Source organism: Xenopus laevis, chromosome 9_10L (assembly GCF_017654675.1).
Source record: "Xenopus laevis strain J_2021 chromosome 9_10L, Xenopus_laevis_v10.1, whole genome shotgun sequence".
NCBI lineage: Eukaryota > Metazoa > Chordata > Amphibia > Anura > Pipidae > Xenopus > Xenopus laevis.
Window position 1 is genome coordinate 119,732,052 of NC_054387.1, and position 14,607 is coordinate 119,746,658.

Consider the following 14,607-nt stretch of genomic DNA (forward strand, 5'->3'; position numbering starts at 1 on the left):
GATATGATCCCTGACCATAAGGTTTGTGCTTTGGACAGTGCCGTGGGACCTACCCCTCACCATTGTATTCCTCCCATTCAATCCCATTAACTGTCAGATTTTCCTTTGTGTCGCTGACAGGGGATCCATCAGCCAAATGCTTCCCCATTTCCTTAAGTGCCAAGAATCCCTCTCCACACCCCCCTATAGTCCATTCTACCCCCCCCCCAATTAAAATAAAAGGAATTTCTAGCACTCATATTAACAGACTGACCTCATTTTGTTACTGAACCCAGCACCTATTAAAGGGGAAATATTCTCTTAAAGGTGGCCACAGACGCACCTATAATATAGCATTAAACTAATTTTCATACGATATTCGGTGTACGGTGGGAGCCGATGGATATCAGCAGAAGACTTGGATATCTCATGGATCAGGCTGGCCAGAAATTTTTGATCACCCATCGTCCAGTTCTATTGTTTCTACCTGTAAATCTGACGATTCAGCTCTACACGTGTGTATCCTATATACTAACCGAAGGCCTATCTATGTCCCGAGTGGAGGGGAGGCAGATGCGCACGCAACTTCGGTTAGGATCTATGAGATGCGCGCGCAACTTCAGCCGAAAGACATAGATGCGGCCTTCGATTAGCAGATGTGCTGGAAGGTTAGGATCAGAACAGGTTAGGATCGGGGAGGCAGATGCGCTGGAAGGTTAGGATCTAGGGAGGCAGATGCGCTCACCGTCTCCTTCTGCCTCCCGCCGCCTCTTCTTTCCTGCTCACTCAGGCGGCGACCGCTGGAAGGTTAGGATCTAGGGAGGCAGATGCGCTCACCGTCACACTAGGGGAACCGGTTGCGTACCTGCACGAAAGTCTGTATAAGCGTCGGCCATCTTGCTACTCCTCTGCGACTTTGTCATCCGCCCACTGCCAAATCCGCCCACTAAAGTCTGTATAAGCGTCGGCCATCTTGCTACTCCTCTGCGAGTTTGTCATCCGCCCACTAAAGTCTGTATAAGCGTCGGCCATCTTGCTACTCCTTTGCAAGTTTGTCTAATGGCGGCGCTAGCGTCACTCTAGGAGGGGAACCGGTTGCGTACCTGCGTGGGTGGCCATTTTTAGCAAAACGGGCTATATTATCTCCAAAAAATATTGATGTTGACATGATAAACAACCAAGTGATTGCATTACTTCCTGGACAAAGCTGTGTCTTTCTGAGTACTGACTGTATTGATTCTGAAGACGAAAGTGAGAAACTTAACTTCCCATTAGAATATTTAAACACTATCAACAATGCTGGATTACCACAACACAATCTTATACTCAAAGTAGGAACAATAGTCATGCTGTTAAGAAACCTTAAGGGTAGGGGCACACGGCGCGATTTCGCCGCGATTCTGCGCTAAGCGAGTTGTCGCTGCGTTTTTTAAGCCGAAATAGCTTTGCTAACTTTGGCGCTGGCGTCAATGCAAATCGTGGCGAAATCGCTGCACTAATTCACACGCGGCGATTCGTTTTCTATTGTTGTCCGAAGTTGCCTCGCTGAGCGTTTCCGGGCGACAGTAGAAAAAGAATCGCCGCGTGTGAATTAGCGCAGCGATTTCGCCGCGATTTGCATTGACGCCAGCGCCAAAGTTAGCAAAGCTATTTCGGCTTAAAAAACGCAGCGACAACTCGCCCAGCGCAGAATCGCGGCGAAATCGCGCCGTGTGCCCCTACCCTAACACTAAGCAAGGTTTATGTAACGGTACACGGTTGGTTGTGAAGAGCATGAGACAAAATGTTATCAAGGCAGAAGTGCTTACAGGATCCCATAGCGGTGATACTGTTTTGATTCCCAGAATTGACCTTACCAGTTCTGACCAGGAATTACCTTTTAAACTTAAACGACGACAATTCCCCATTAAGGCTGCATTTGCCATGACAATCAACAAATCACAAGGACAAACATTGGATAAAGTCGGCATTTACCTATCTGAGCCTGTGTTTGGTCATGGTCAACTTTATGTTGCATTTTCAAGAGTGCAGCGTTCATCTGATGTTAAAGTCAAGATTTTAAGTACAGCTCACCAGGGAGAACTCATTCAAGGACAGGAGAACATTTTCACAAAAAATGTTGTTTATAAAGAAATTTTTCAGTAACACTTTACTACCAATAAACTCAAAATTTAAGAATTCTAATAGCAGATAGGTAATAACAAGCAATAGGCACAGATTCACTCTACATCCCCACAAATTAGCGTCGCCAGTTGCTGCCTGGGGATGCAGAGTGAAAATGCCATCGCATTTTGCTGCCTCACTGTTGTTACCATTCTTTCATTAACGATTCTTTAGAGAATCGGGGGTTTACTGGTTGAAACTAAACTAAACATCTTTTCCAGGAAAGATCGTAATTGTAACGTCTATGGCCACCTTTAGTCCTTATTCCCCTTATACAGAGTGGAGAATGCACGGATATAGCACACTGTGTGCAGAGAGTCAACTCTAATAGTCTTCTGTACTAGCGATGTAACTAGATGTTACTGGGCCCCACAACAAATTCAATTTAGGGCCCCAAAATATTGATAAATTGACCTATTCTACCAAGATACACTGAAATTGCTCATAAGTCAGAGCCTTCTACTTAACTTGACCCCTCTGCAGCCACAGGGTCTGCTTCCTCTGTAGTTAAAGGGGCGGTTCACCTTTTAGTTAACTTTTAGTATGTTATAGAATGGCCAACTTTTCAACTGGCCTCCATTTTTTTAATAGTTTTTGAATTATTTGCCTTCTTCATCATCCAGTTTTTCAATGGGGTTGACTGACCCCATCTAAAAAAACAAATGCTCTGTAAGGCTACAAATGTATTGTTGTTGCTATTTTTTATTACTCCTCTTTCTATTCAGCCCCTCTCCTATTCATATTCCAGTCAATGCAGGGTTGCTAGGGTCATTTGGACCCTACCAACCAGATTGGTGAAACTGCAAACTGGAGAGCTGCTGAATAAAAAGTGAAATAACTTAAAAAGCCTTGAATAATAAAAAATGAAAACCAATATAAATGGCCTCAGAATGTCTGTCTCTACGTCATACTAAAAGTTGAACAACCCCAGTAGTCATGATAGTCAGAAGTCTTCCAGGAGTCCTGATACCTCATTTATGTAAAGATGGCCGTATCCCAGTGGGCCCCATGAGGATATAAGCCTATAAGCAGTCACACCTCCAGTCTCGGGGTAGCTACGCAAATGTGGGTGATTCAGTCAATTTGGGGTGAGCCCCTGGCTTTGGAAAAACGTGCCCTTTACATTTCTGCCCGCCTTATTGATGACTGCACAAGAGCAGAGTTGTTCGGAAAGGGGCTACACAAAACATAATTGCCAGAAAACATGTTGTTTACTAAGAAAGTGCAATACGCTGTGTATTTTCGCTGCAGGTCAGCACTTAAAACGACCGGCCAAGCAACTTCACAGATGTGTGACATCACTCGATTCACTTCAAGATTCATGTGAGTTTCCGGCTATAGGTCAACTGGGCTTCACTGTCCTGGGGCAATAGTTTCGGTGTCCATTCCCCAGGCTGTGGTTGACACTTTTGCTTTCACACGTAGTGTAGGAAGAGCAAGGGACTGGGGTGGGGGGGTGAAACAGGATTTCACATGTCCCGGGGAAGAATGGGATCTTTGCATGCAAAGCTGGGCTCACAATGCTCCATCAATCACAAGGAATGTTTCCTGGGCTTCTTGAAACAGACAAGCAGACGGTCTATCCGTGTGTATAAAAAAGATTCTCAGAGAGACAGGGTTTATATACAATCACCGCGAGCGCTGTTCACCCATCAAAAGCCGCACTCTCCCCCCCCACACACTTCCACCACCGCCCTGTCGCCCAACCTTCCTGACAACATTTTGCGACTTTATTTTCTAACGCCCTCGTTGACTCCTGCCAGCAAATCACTCTCTACCCCTTATCACTCCTCATTCTGCATCTGACACAATACATTACAATCTGGCACAAAACGCGTTAGGCAGCTGTCTACTATGTCCTAATAAATATTTTGTACTTTTTACTACCTTTGATTGATTTTTTGGAGGGACTCACAATTGATGTTGTTTTTCTCTGGGGGGTTGCCTCAAAACTTTACAGCTAATGATGTCACAATTTTTTCTGCTGTTCCGGGCTGCTGTCACTTACCCACTCACACTATTCAGTATATCTACAAAATAATAGCATAAAAATCAGTGTAGCCTGCATCAGCATCAATAATCAGCCCTGTAGCATCAGCTTCCATGAATTCACTTTCATCTATGATTTTGATGAATTCTGACAACCCCTACAGCTTCTCAGAGCAAACAGAGCATGGGTAATGCCACCGGCTCTTAAAAGATGTCCTAACTAGAACCAAGATGGCGGAGCTCCTGTGAACAACGTTGAAAGTCAACCATCATCACTGTTTTAGGGCTGCTCAATCTCTGGACTGGTAACATAAGATAACAATATAAAAATGAACGCTTCCAGCCATTATTATTTTGTAGGCTTTTGTTCTCCTTTAAGGGTGCGATTTTGGATTGGACTTCCATGATATGATATAATGATAATGTCTACGGAGCTGCATAAAAACTCTTGGATGCTGAATTTAAATATGGGTGCAAACGTGTAGCTCAAAAAAACCATTACCGAGTATAAATGAATCATAATGTAGACCTTGTTCATTTTGCATTGCTTTCCATTGTTCCTCCATAAACAATATCCAAACCATTTCAGCAATCAGTGGTTGGGATGTTTGCAGCACAGCACCAGTAATACATGGAGCACACAGAGAGGCCAATAATGATTATACAATATGTCCAACCCCCCAGGGGCCCCTGTGATGAAGCCCTTAGCATTCTGTTTTTTTCATTATTACCAAACATGACGGCCCCTTCCCCCTCTCCCCTTGTTGTAATAACAGACACATCCTTACTTAATATCATAATGGCGTGGAGCTGACATTGTTCCCAGCAGTAACCAGGGCAATAGCAACCTAAAAATCAAAGTTACTGCTTACGACGCGTTTCGCTTACTGTCGGCTGCGCTGAGCATTCTGCAACCCAGTTCTTTTGTTAGCAAAAAAATAAAAAGTGTCAAATGAAAATAAAGTTTAACCCTTTCAGCCATGGTAAAAGCAAAGTTGGTTTTGTCTGTATTCAACCCCCCCCCATCATCCCCTACCTCTGCTGCGTCGCCACCAGCAGGGAAGATGTTAACTCATGGCGCATGTTCTAAACAATCTGTCACAGTCCTGGCTGCCGGTATAATTTGCAGGAGTAACTCTGCCCTTGTCTACATTACTGAAAATAAAATATACGGCTGACACAGCTCAAATAAACAGAGTAGGTTAAACAGCTTTTATATTCCCAGCAGGAAAAGGCTTTCTACTCTTTATATAATCAGCAATTAAAACGAGCAGCCTGTAAGGCCTGGCACATCTCGCAGGCTCCGGGCAAACCTTCCTCCCCAGCAGTTATGGGGTTAAGCTGGCGATCCAAGGAGGATTTTTCTCATGCGGAGGCTCAGAAAATTCTCAGAAAATGCTCAGAAATCCAGATCTCATATAAAGACGACTGGGCTAAACCCCTGAACTGGATAACACTTTCAGTGCCAGAAAGCAAAGCATAATAAGCACAATAAACAAGTTCTGAACTCATTTATATATATATATAATATATATATATATATATATATATATATATATATATATATATATATATATATATATATATATATATATATATATATATATATATATATGTTAATATTTATAGCTGAATCAGAACACAAAGGATATACAGTATATATATATATATATATATATATATATATATATATATCTGTGCAGGTAGTGATTGGATTCCCTAAAAGCAGCCTAGTTGCAGAACTATTACACCTGCTCGCTGGCAGAGGAAGCTGGGAGTGGTAGTTCAGCCGGGGATTTGTGCAGTAAGGTCAGAGCCTAATTTCTTGATCAAAGCCTTTCAGTGGAAATGTAGCATAAAAGCACAATGCAGCACATTGCAGACATTCTGGTTTCAATAACCCACTGGGTCAGGTCCACCCCCGAAGCCAAAAAACATTACAAATAAATGAAAATATGGTAATAACAATCCACTGCTTCCATTGCAGAAATAGATTAGACCAGGAGTCCACTACATTGAACCCCATCAGGGCTGGGTCAGACTTGCCTACAAAGGAACCAGAAGACCCAAAATTCCAATTATCCTATAAGCCTATAAGCTTTATGCCATGTGGAAATGCCTCCATCTTAAATTGTTTCCTGGGTGTCAGGTTCTCTGGTGGGCCCTAGGAAGCTCAGTGCTCTTACTGGACCACGTGACCAGTGAACTGTATGTAACAATTACCTGTGCACCGTGGAGAACCTTCTAGGGTTACAGAGCAACTGCCTCGATCACTACATCAATAAATCAGCCTCTGCTAAGAGATTCTATGGAACACGCCAACCACGTTCTAGAACAGAACGATAGAAAATCAGATTCAGTACTTGTGAAAAATCATTAAAACAGGCAATAAAAACAACAAGAAACGACATGCATTATAAATAAATAAAGCCAAGCGTAAAAGGGAACCTGCTTGAGATTCTACCATCAATTGGCTTTTTATGAATTTTTGGGCAGGTGGACAATCACAGCCTGTATGACAGGTTAAAGATAAGGCTCTGGCACGGTCATACAGATACAAGTCAGCGACATCCAAAGGCACACAGGTCTACAGGAATTCTTCCAAAAATTATTTATTTAGGGATTGCAAATGCAACGTTTCGGGGAACAAAAATCCCCTTTGTCAAGCATGCTTGTTTACCTACGGTGATACAGATACCACCTCTCCTTGATGATAAAGAGTCACCATTAAAGAGAAACCAAGAAGAAGAAACCACTGTCCTACTGGTGCACTCAAGGTACAATTCATCATTAATATCAAGGCAAGAAGATGTCCGAAAGAGCAACAGGACATGTCCACCACAGCAAAGACCAAATTCCAACGACCACCAAAAACACAAGAGCTTTCTCTTAAACATCTGCATCAACCTTGAAGCAGTACACCAAGAATGTTTTCCATCTTTCCAGGATCCTATCCTGCATGAGAGGACAAGGACCCTTCCAGATGACTGATTGGTACTCTGTACCTATGTAAAGGATATGGATTACAGACCAGTCTGAGGCACCAACTCCGTGGACGCGTGGTTTGGCTGAGACAGAAGAAGACGGTGGGCGCCAGGGCTGGGTATGGAACCTGTTCTCCTTCCTCTGAGCCCATGCCTTGTTCACGACCTCTTCCAGAAGAACCTCCAGAGCCCAAGCTGCCCAGAGCTGACTTCTCTGCATTTCCCCCATCCTCTTCTTCACTAGGGTCCCCTGCTTGGGACGTAGGGGGTATGGGCACCCGGATCTCATCTCCGGCCAGTGGCTGGAAGGGCTCTTTCCTCTCGCCATCAGTCATGATAGCAAACGGCACCTGTGGAGTAACAGAGAAGACCATGTGATTTTGGAACATGAAGCAACAAACCAATGACAGTGCCAAAGTAGTGGAAATACTGTATAGTCACAGATCCATCATAAAAGTGGGCTAGATTGTATTAATTGTACTAAATGTGGACTTCAATTATCCCTACGCTGGTTGGTCCCCAGTGTTAGAAAGCGAAGATTGGGCCCCTGGTTTCAGCTGGGAGTTGTGCGGGTGTTTTACCTTTATAGGTGACATTTTAAGCCAAGGGACCCCTCTCAGTCAGGGGCCCAGACTCCATCTATCCTAAACCAGCCCCCGTAGGAAAACTTTAGATAAAAACCCAGCCCTAACTTTGTTTCAATCACCCTTGGAGGCAAGAGCACCCAGTCCCAATAATGAGAGGCGTGAGATGGGTGGAATGAGAGGGGTGGAAAGAAGTAGACAGAGACAGAAAGAGACTTATAATTAAAGTAATAAAGGCACAATGAGAAGATTGAGCAGCCGGGAAAGAAAATGGAACCCATATCGAGAGAGAAATACATTACAGCATGGAAATTCTCAGCATGGAATAAATAGGAATGGGATCCAATGCTGTATCTAAGGGCCTGTAGTAATAAAGGTATTGTATTAGTAACTGGAGCAACACCTCCACCATTAATTATCAGCAATCCCAGAACAGAGTGTGTTTCCCCTTTCTGCGAGAAGATGACAGTGTTCTCTCATAAAAGAGAAAAGTCAATTGGGCTCTTTTGTCTGCGATCGGCACTCCCTAATATACATCCCCATGCATTAATAAGCCCCCCTGTTCCACATGGGAAAGGTAGATTCACGCTTCTCCACCTGAAAGTGGAACAAACACATATGTGCCCGGTGCATGGAGACACATGGAGTGCCGGGACAGAATGCACAGAGGGACATATACATGTACAGTATAAAGATAATACACACACACATATATATGTACAGTATGCAGAGAATGGCAAATATCACAAACACTGGGAATGGCACATGCACACACAGTAAGTGGCACATGCATGTACAGCATGGAGAGAGCACATACAGTTAGTGTCTCATACATGTGCAGTTTGCAGAGACTGTTGTGCAGTTTAAAGAAAATGGAACCTACATGTACAGTATAAAGGGAATGAAACCTACATGTACAGTTTAAAGGGAAAGGCACCTACATGTACAGAATAAAGGGAATGGCACCCACATGTACAGTATAAAGGGAAAGGCACCTACATGTACAGTATAAAGGGAAAGGCATTTACATGTACAGTATAAAGGGAAAGGCACCTACGTGTACAGTAAAAAGGGAATGGCACCTACATGTACAGTATGAGGGGAAAGGCACCTACATGTACAGTATAAAGGGAATGGCACATTCATGTACAGTATAAAGGGAATGGCACATTCATGTACAGTATAAAGGGAATGGAACCTTCATGTACAGTATAAAGGGAATGGCACTTACATGTACAGTATAAAGGGAAAGGCACCTACGTGTACAGTATAAAGGGAATGGCACCTACATGTACAGTATAAAGGGACTGGCACCTATGTGTACAGTATAAAGGGAATGGCACATACATGTACAGTTTGCAGAAAGTCACACATACATATACAGTATAAAGGGAATGACACCTATGTGTACAGTATAAAGGGAATGGCACCTACATGTACAGTATAAAGGGAATGGCACATACATGTACAGTTTGCAGAAAGTCACACATACATATACAGTATAAAGGGAATGACACCTATGTGTACAGTATAAAGGGAATGGCATCTACATGTACAGTATTAAGGGAATGACACCTACATGTACAGTATAAAGGGAATGGCACCTACATGTACAGTATAAAGGGAATGGCATCTACATCTACAGTATAAAGGGAAAGGCACTTACATGTACAGTATAAAGGTAATGGCACTTACATATACAGTATAAAAGGAATGGCACTGACATGTACAGTATAAAGGGAATGGCACTTACATATACAGTATAAAGGGAATGGCACTTACATGTACAGTATAAAGGGAATGGCACTTACATGTACAGTATAAAGGGAATGGCACATACATGTACAGTTTGCAGAGAGTAATAGAGTAATACATGTATAGTATACAAACAATTGTCCATACTGTTTGCAGGGAGTAGCACATGCAAGGGGTTGCACATTTACAGTATGTAGAGAGCAGCACATACATATACAATACACAGACAGTGGTGCATATGAGCACAGAGCACCACATATACAGTATGTATAGTATATAGAGAGGCACATACGTACAATTGTCTATCCACGCACAGGGTATAAAGCATGCAGGGTACAACATAGGATCCTCCAGCTGTGCAAAACTAAAACTCTTACCCCCTGGCTGTTGGGGAATGCTGGGAGTTGTAGTTCACACTGGCAGTTGGAGTTTGACATCCCGGTGTTCAGTAAATACCAAAGATCTAATTTTCTAAACTATGTAGGACGTGAGAGATTTATTTAGATTGTAAACTCTACAGGGCAAGTAGCTCACTCCTTCCTTGGATGGATAGGTGTTAACTCTTTAAGTAGTGCAGACAAAAGGCAAACACAGTGATCAATACATATACACTGTCACAAACATAAAGATACAGGACAAATAAGGTCCCTGTATCACAAAGCTTGCAATCTACTCTGTACTCTTTACTTTATAAAGTGCTCGGCTACACACATGTTTCCTATGCATGTCTGATACAAATGGAGTGCCTACAAAGCACACAATGATACAAACATCTGGTCAGCACACACACACACACAGCTCAGACAAATTTACCCCACGGCAGGTCCCGCAGGGATTGTATAAAACACACACCATCCACATTGGCTGAGCATCCAGTATATACAGTTTACATACAGCAGACACATGTTATGCATACACTGGATTCTACCCTCAGCCTTGGCATGGCTCTCTTTTTTTTTCTTCTAACTTAAATAATTCCTCGTGCCCAAATTTGGAAACAGCGAGGCATTTGTGTAACAAACATCCCCCCCGCCACGAAAAAAATATTCTAACACCGCGTTGATAAAATAAAATGACAAAGCGGGGAGAGGGTGAACCCATCATTCTTCTATTAGAATTAACTGTATTATAAAGGGACAGGGGGAACTTCTCAGCCGAACCTCCATCGTTGATGTAACACATTCTTCTCTATGGAGCAAGTCACACTGCAGATTATTATAATAAACGTAAACTTTTTTTTTATATGTAAATATAAGATGGTAGAATAGAAAAGGTCAGTTAACCCTTAAGTACAAAAGTATCTTCCAAACGCTTCTAATTTGATTTTCAGTTTAAATTTTGGGGATTTTGAGCTCATTACATATAGCTAAGATAAAATAAGAAGGCACCCACCCACCCCCCTCCCCCTCAACAATCCCAGGTTGCAAATACAGGACCCACTGAAAACAAAATGTTTAGGGGGGTGACCTGTGCCCCCCACTTACCTTAATTTAACGGATTCCCGGCTTCCCAAAAGCATAGCTCAGCTCCAGTTTACATGAAACTCCACAGTAATAATAGGGAGGGTGGCAGCAGGTTGCAGACAAATGAGCAAGTTAATATAGATATAAATATATATATATCCAGAGGGACCCCCTCCCACCAGCCCTCTTGCTCCCCAAGTCCAGCGATGTGTAGGTGCCAAGTGAAGAGGATGAGTTTGTTGTAAGATGCTCCTTGTGTGTCTGTTGTACAATCCCGGCTTTATCAGTCACTCTAGTGCCCCTCCTGGTATCCGAGTTGGAACAGTCAGCCGGTGCCAGTGCGAATGTGCAAAGAGATTAGCGGAGAGAATTGCGCAGAGAGAAGCGCAGAGACCAGAGGAGAAGGGAGCGCACGGTGCGCACTGGATCAGGGACTATAACTGTGCCCAGCTGGAAACTTCTCCTGTACCAGAAGGGAGGAGAGAGCAAAACTAGGCGAGAGGGGGAGGATTGGAGGAGGAGGGAGGGGGTCGGAGAGGAGGAGTACAGACTAGAAGGGAGGAGACAGGATTCTGGATAGGTAATAATCTCCCTATCCTTATTATTTGCACTGCCTGTCCGATTTTATCAGTTCAGACCCAACCACTGGTCAGACACCCCTAAACTCATAACAACAGAACTGTAAGGGAATATCAGGGAGTCAGACGTTCAGTTCATTCACAGTTCCAAGAACTGCTTCACCCCTGATTCTCACCATAAGTGGTATAGCTGGGCTTTCTAGGGTGTCTATGAGATTTGGAGCAGTTGTCTTCAAATCTTACCCCACGTGGCAATCTAAGCACCTCTTTTAACCTGTGCTTTTAACCTCTATTTATTTGCACTTTTTTTTGGATGGATGCAATCAGGTTCAGACTGTGAAAAAAAATAGGCACTGTCAATAAGGTACAAAGGCCCAATCAGCCCAAACAGAGGCCCCACCAGCCCACTAAATGCTGACTTTCTATGCAACCTTATAGCAGCCCCTCTGCCATTTGCCAGAACCCACAGGTTGCCAGTCCGGGCTTGTGTGCAATACTTCCGGGTGTTCACTTGTCTAGGGGGGAGATGTGTGGCCATTTGGTGGTTCCTCCTCCCCCTGAACCCTGGCCCACGATAGGCACAAATGGACCTCTTCGAAGGTCAATCGTTCCTTTCCCCCCTGGGATCGGAGAAAGGGGGTCCCCCTAGCCTTGCAGCGAAGGGGGCCTGAAGACCCCACTGAAGACCGGGGATAAAGAGTTCCACCTTAGCCTTCAGGCAACGGTGGTTCTGAAGAACCCGATTTGTCTTGGCACCTTTTGGGCCGGATAACCCAGAGTTTTTATTGGGGGGGGTTTTAGTCTATTTTAAGGCTAACACCTTTGCACCCCTTGCACTTATGTGTGCACATTGGGTGTGACACTTGCACTGGGTGATTTGAAGCACGCTCGAGCTTCAAGGAAAAAAACCTGTGCTTTTAATGGGTGCAACTATTATCTATTTATTTTAGTAGGGTGTGCGTGCACCCCAACAATTTCCTTTAGAACCAGTCAGCAAAATATATATACTGTATATACAGTACAGGGCTGTAACTAGGGGTATGCAGAAAAGGCACGTGCCTTGAGTGTAAAAGTGGGGGGGCCAGGCTTCTGTAGTCTACCCCTAGCCGTGGGCAAATGCACTGATTAGCACACGTGCAGCAGGGTGCCGAGGAGGGGGGAGTGACAAAGCCAGTGGGTTGGGCACCCAGCTGCTTAACCCTGGCCCTGATAGTATAAAAATGCTTAAACCAGTGATTGCCAACTAGTGGCTCAAGAGTAACATGTTACTCACCAACCCCTTGGATGTTGCTCCCAGTGGCCTCAAAGCAGGAGCTTATTTTTGAATTCAAGGCTTGGAGGCAAGTTTTGGTTGTATAAAAACCAAATGTACTGCCAAACAGAGTCTCCTGTAGCTGCCAGTCCACATAGGGGCTAATAAATAGCCAATCACAGCCCTTATATTGCACCCCATTCATTTTGTTATGCTTGTGTTGCGCCCCAATCCAATGCTGGTGGAGGGAGTCCAGGATACTAGCAATTGCGCTCTCTGCGCTCGAAGAGCCAAATTTCCTGTGCCATCCATTCCTTGTATTTCCACGTACAAGGGGGCCCAAATGTGTTTGGAGTTGGCCACCTAAAAAGGGGGTCTAGGAAAGTCAAATTGCACCACTGATAGAAGTTATAGTTGGGCAAAATGGTGACTATAGGACAATATGGCAAGATGATGAGAGCAGTAGGACAAGAAGGCAGATGTTGGGCTGGATGGCAACTATGTGGCAATTGTAGGACCAAATGGTCAACATTAGGACAACATGACGTCAGTAGGACAAGGTAGCCAACGCTCAGCAAGATGATGACACCTTATATCTCTGTGGGAATCGATAGCACAGTAGTACAGTGGGTGGGTTGCATGGACACCTCATTGTACCAATTCCAGGAACATTTTGCAGTGCAAATTGGCAGCAAATCAACTCCAAGCCTCTTCTCACAGCGCTAATCCACCAATCCCTAAGGCATCAATATTCAGAAGCATTGATCGTCTCACCTTCATTATTGATCCGCTGAAATCAATCCCAGAGATGCTTCTCGAGCCTGTCACACAACGGCACAGTGTAGTGAAGTTGGCTGGAAAAGTTCACATGTTTTTTAAAAAATGTCCAGAATTTTCTGATTGTGACACATTATTTTTCACCCATGGAAGATGTGAGTTTGGGAGATGAGGCTGATGGGATTCAGAGGGTATCATACATGATGTTGGGGGAAATATTGTGCATACAATTACTGTATATTTAGACCTGTTACAGACTTAAGTGCATTAGGGGGACAGGTCAGCATCCAGGGCCTTCACAGAACTTAATGCTCCCAATAACCTTCCATTCTACATGTTGGGTGACATACAGATTGAAGTGCAACACTGTGCTTAGAACTATATGGAACATTATTGTGCAGAACCCAAATCCCCATGTAATCCTCTATGATGGTGGCTTTCTTCAGTATGAAGTGAATGTGAAGTTGCACGCTCACCAAATGACTCAGGAATGCCAGTGTCTATTCCTTATCTGGGACTCAAGAGCTCTCACAGACACCGGCACATGCCAGGGTTGGACCTTTTATCTCCTCATTGACCTGAAGTCATTTGATCTGCACTTATAATCCAGTGACATGACAAGCAAAACCTCCACAGTGGTGGGGGGAGGGGAGTGTCTGCTACTTGTGGCCTCTGTTGGCCAAAGTGGTCATCAAGAACATACTACAGGTATGGGGTTCCGAGCATTCTGGATAACAGGTCCCATACCTGTATTCCGTAGCCTGTGGCTTGTGACACACAGAGGCATTTGCAGACGTCGCCTGCTGGATTTATTTTCCAGCTCATAACTGCCTGCCAACCCCCAGTCAATCACATCCAGGAGATTTACCTGCAAATATCAGAGTCATATGGGTTGTTTTAAGTGGGTAAAGCTAATCACCCCCATATCACTAAGGCAGTGGTGTAGGTGTAACTAGATATTACTGGGCCCCACACATTTAATTGTTTTTCAGGCCCCCAAAATGTCTAGAGGTTGGTCTGTTTTGCCAATATTTATTGAAATTGTATATGAATTAGCTCCTCATGGGCCCCTATATAGGGTTG

General features: G+C 43.9%; 1 protein-coding gene across 3 annotated transcripts in view; it reads right to left on the bottom strand.

Annotated features, from left to right (window-relative positions):
* The window catches only part of cacna1h.L (calcium channel, voltage-dependent, T type, alpha 1H subunit L homeolog), a 301,235-nt gene extending 289,831 nt beyond the window's left edge, over positions 1-11,404 (bottom strand). For 2 of the 3 annotated variants that reach the window (XM_018236589.2, XM_041576395.1), the window contains exons 1-2: positions 10,939-11,403; positions 7,152-7,465 (exon numbers count right to left, since the gene is read on the bottom strand). In XM_018236589.2, coding sequence (XP_018092078.2) covers positions 7,152-7,450 — 299 coding nt within the window. In that variant the 5' untranslated portion in view covers positions 7,451-7,465; positions 10,939-11,403. Of the gene's footprint in view, positions 1-7,151; positions 7,466-10,938 lie in introns of all 3 variants that reach the window. The other variant, XM_041576396.1, reaches the window with a different exon arrangement.
* Between the last annotated feature and the right edge of the window lie 3,203 nt (positions 11,405-14,607).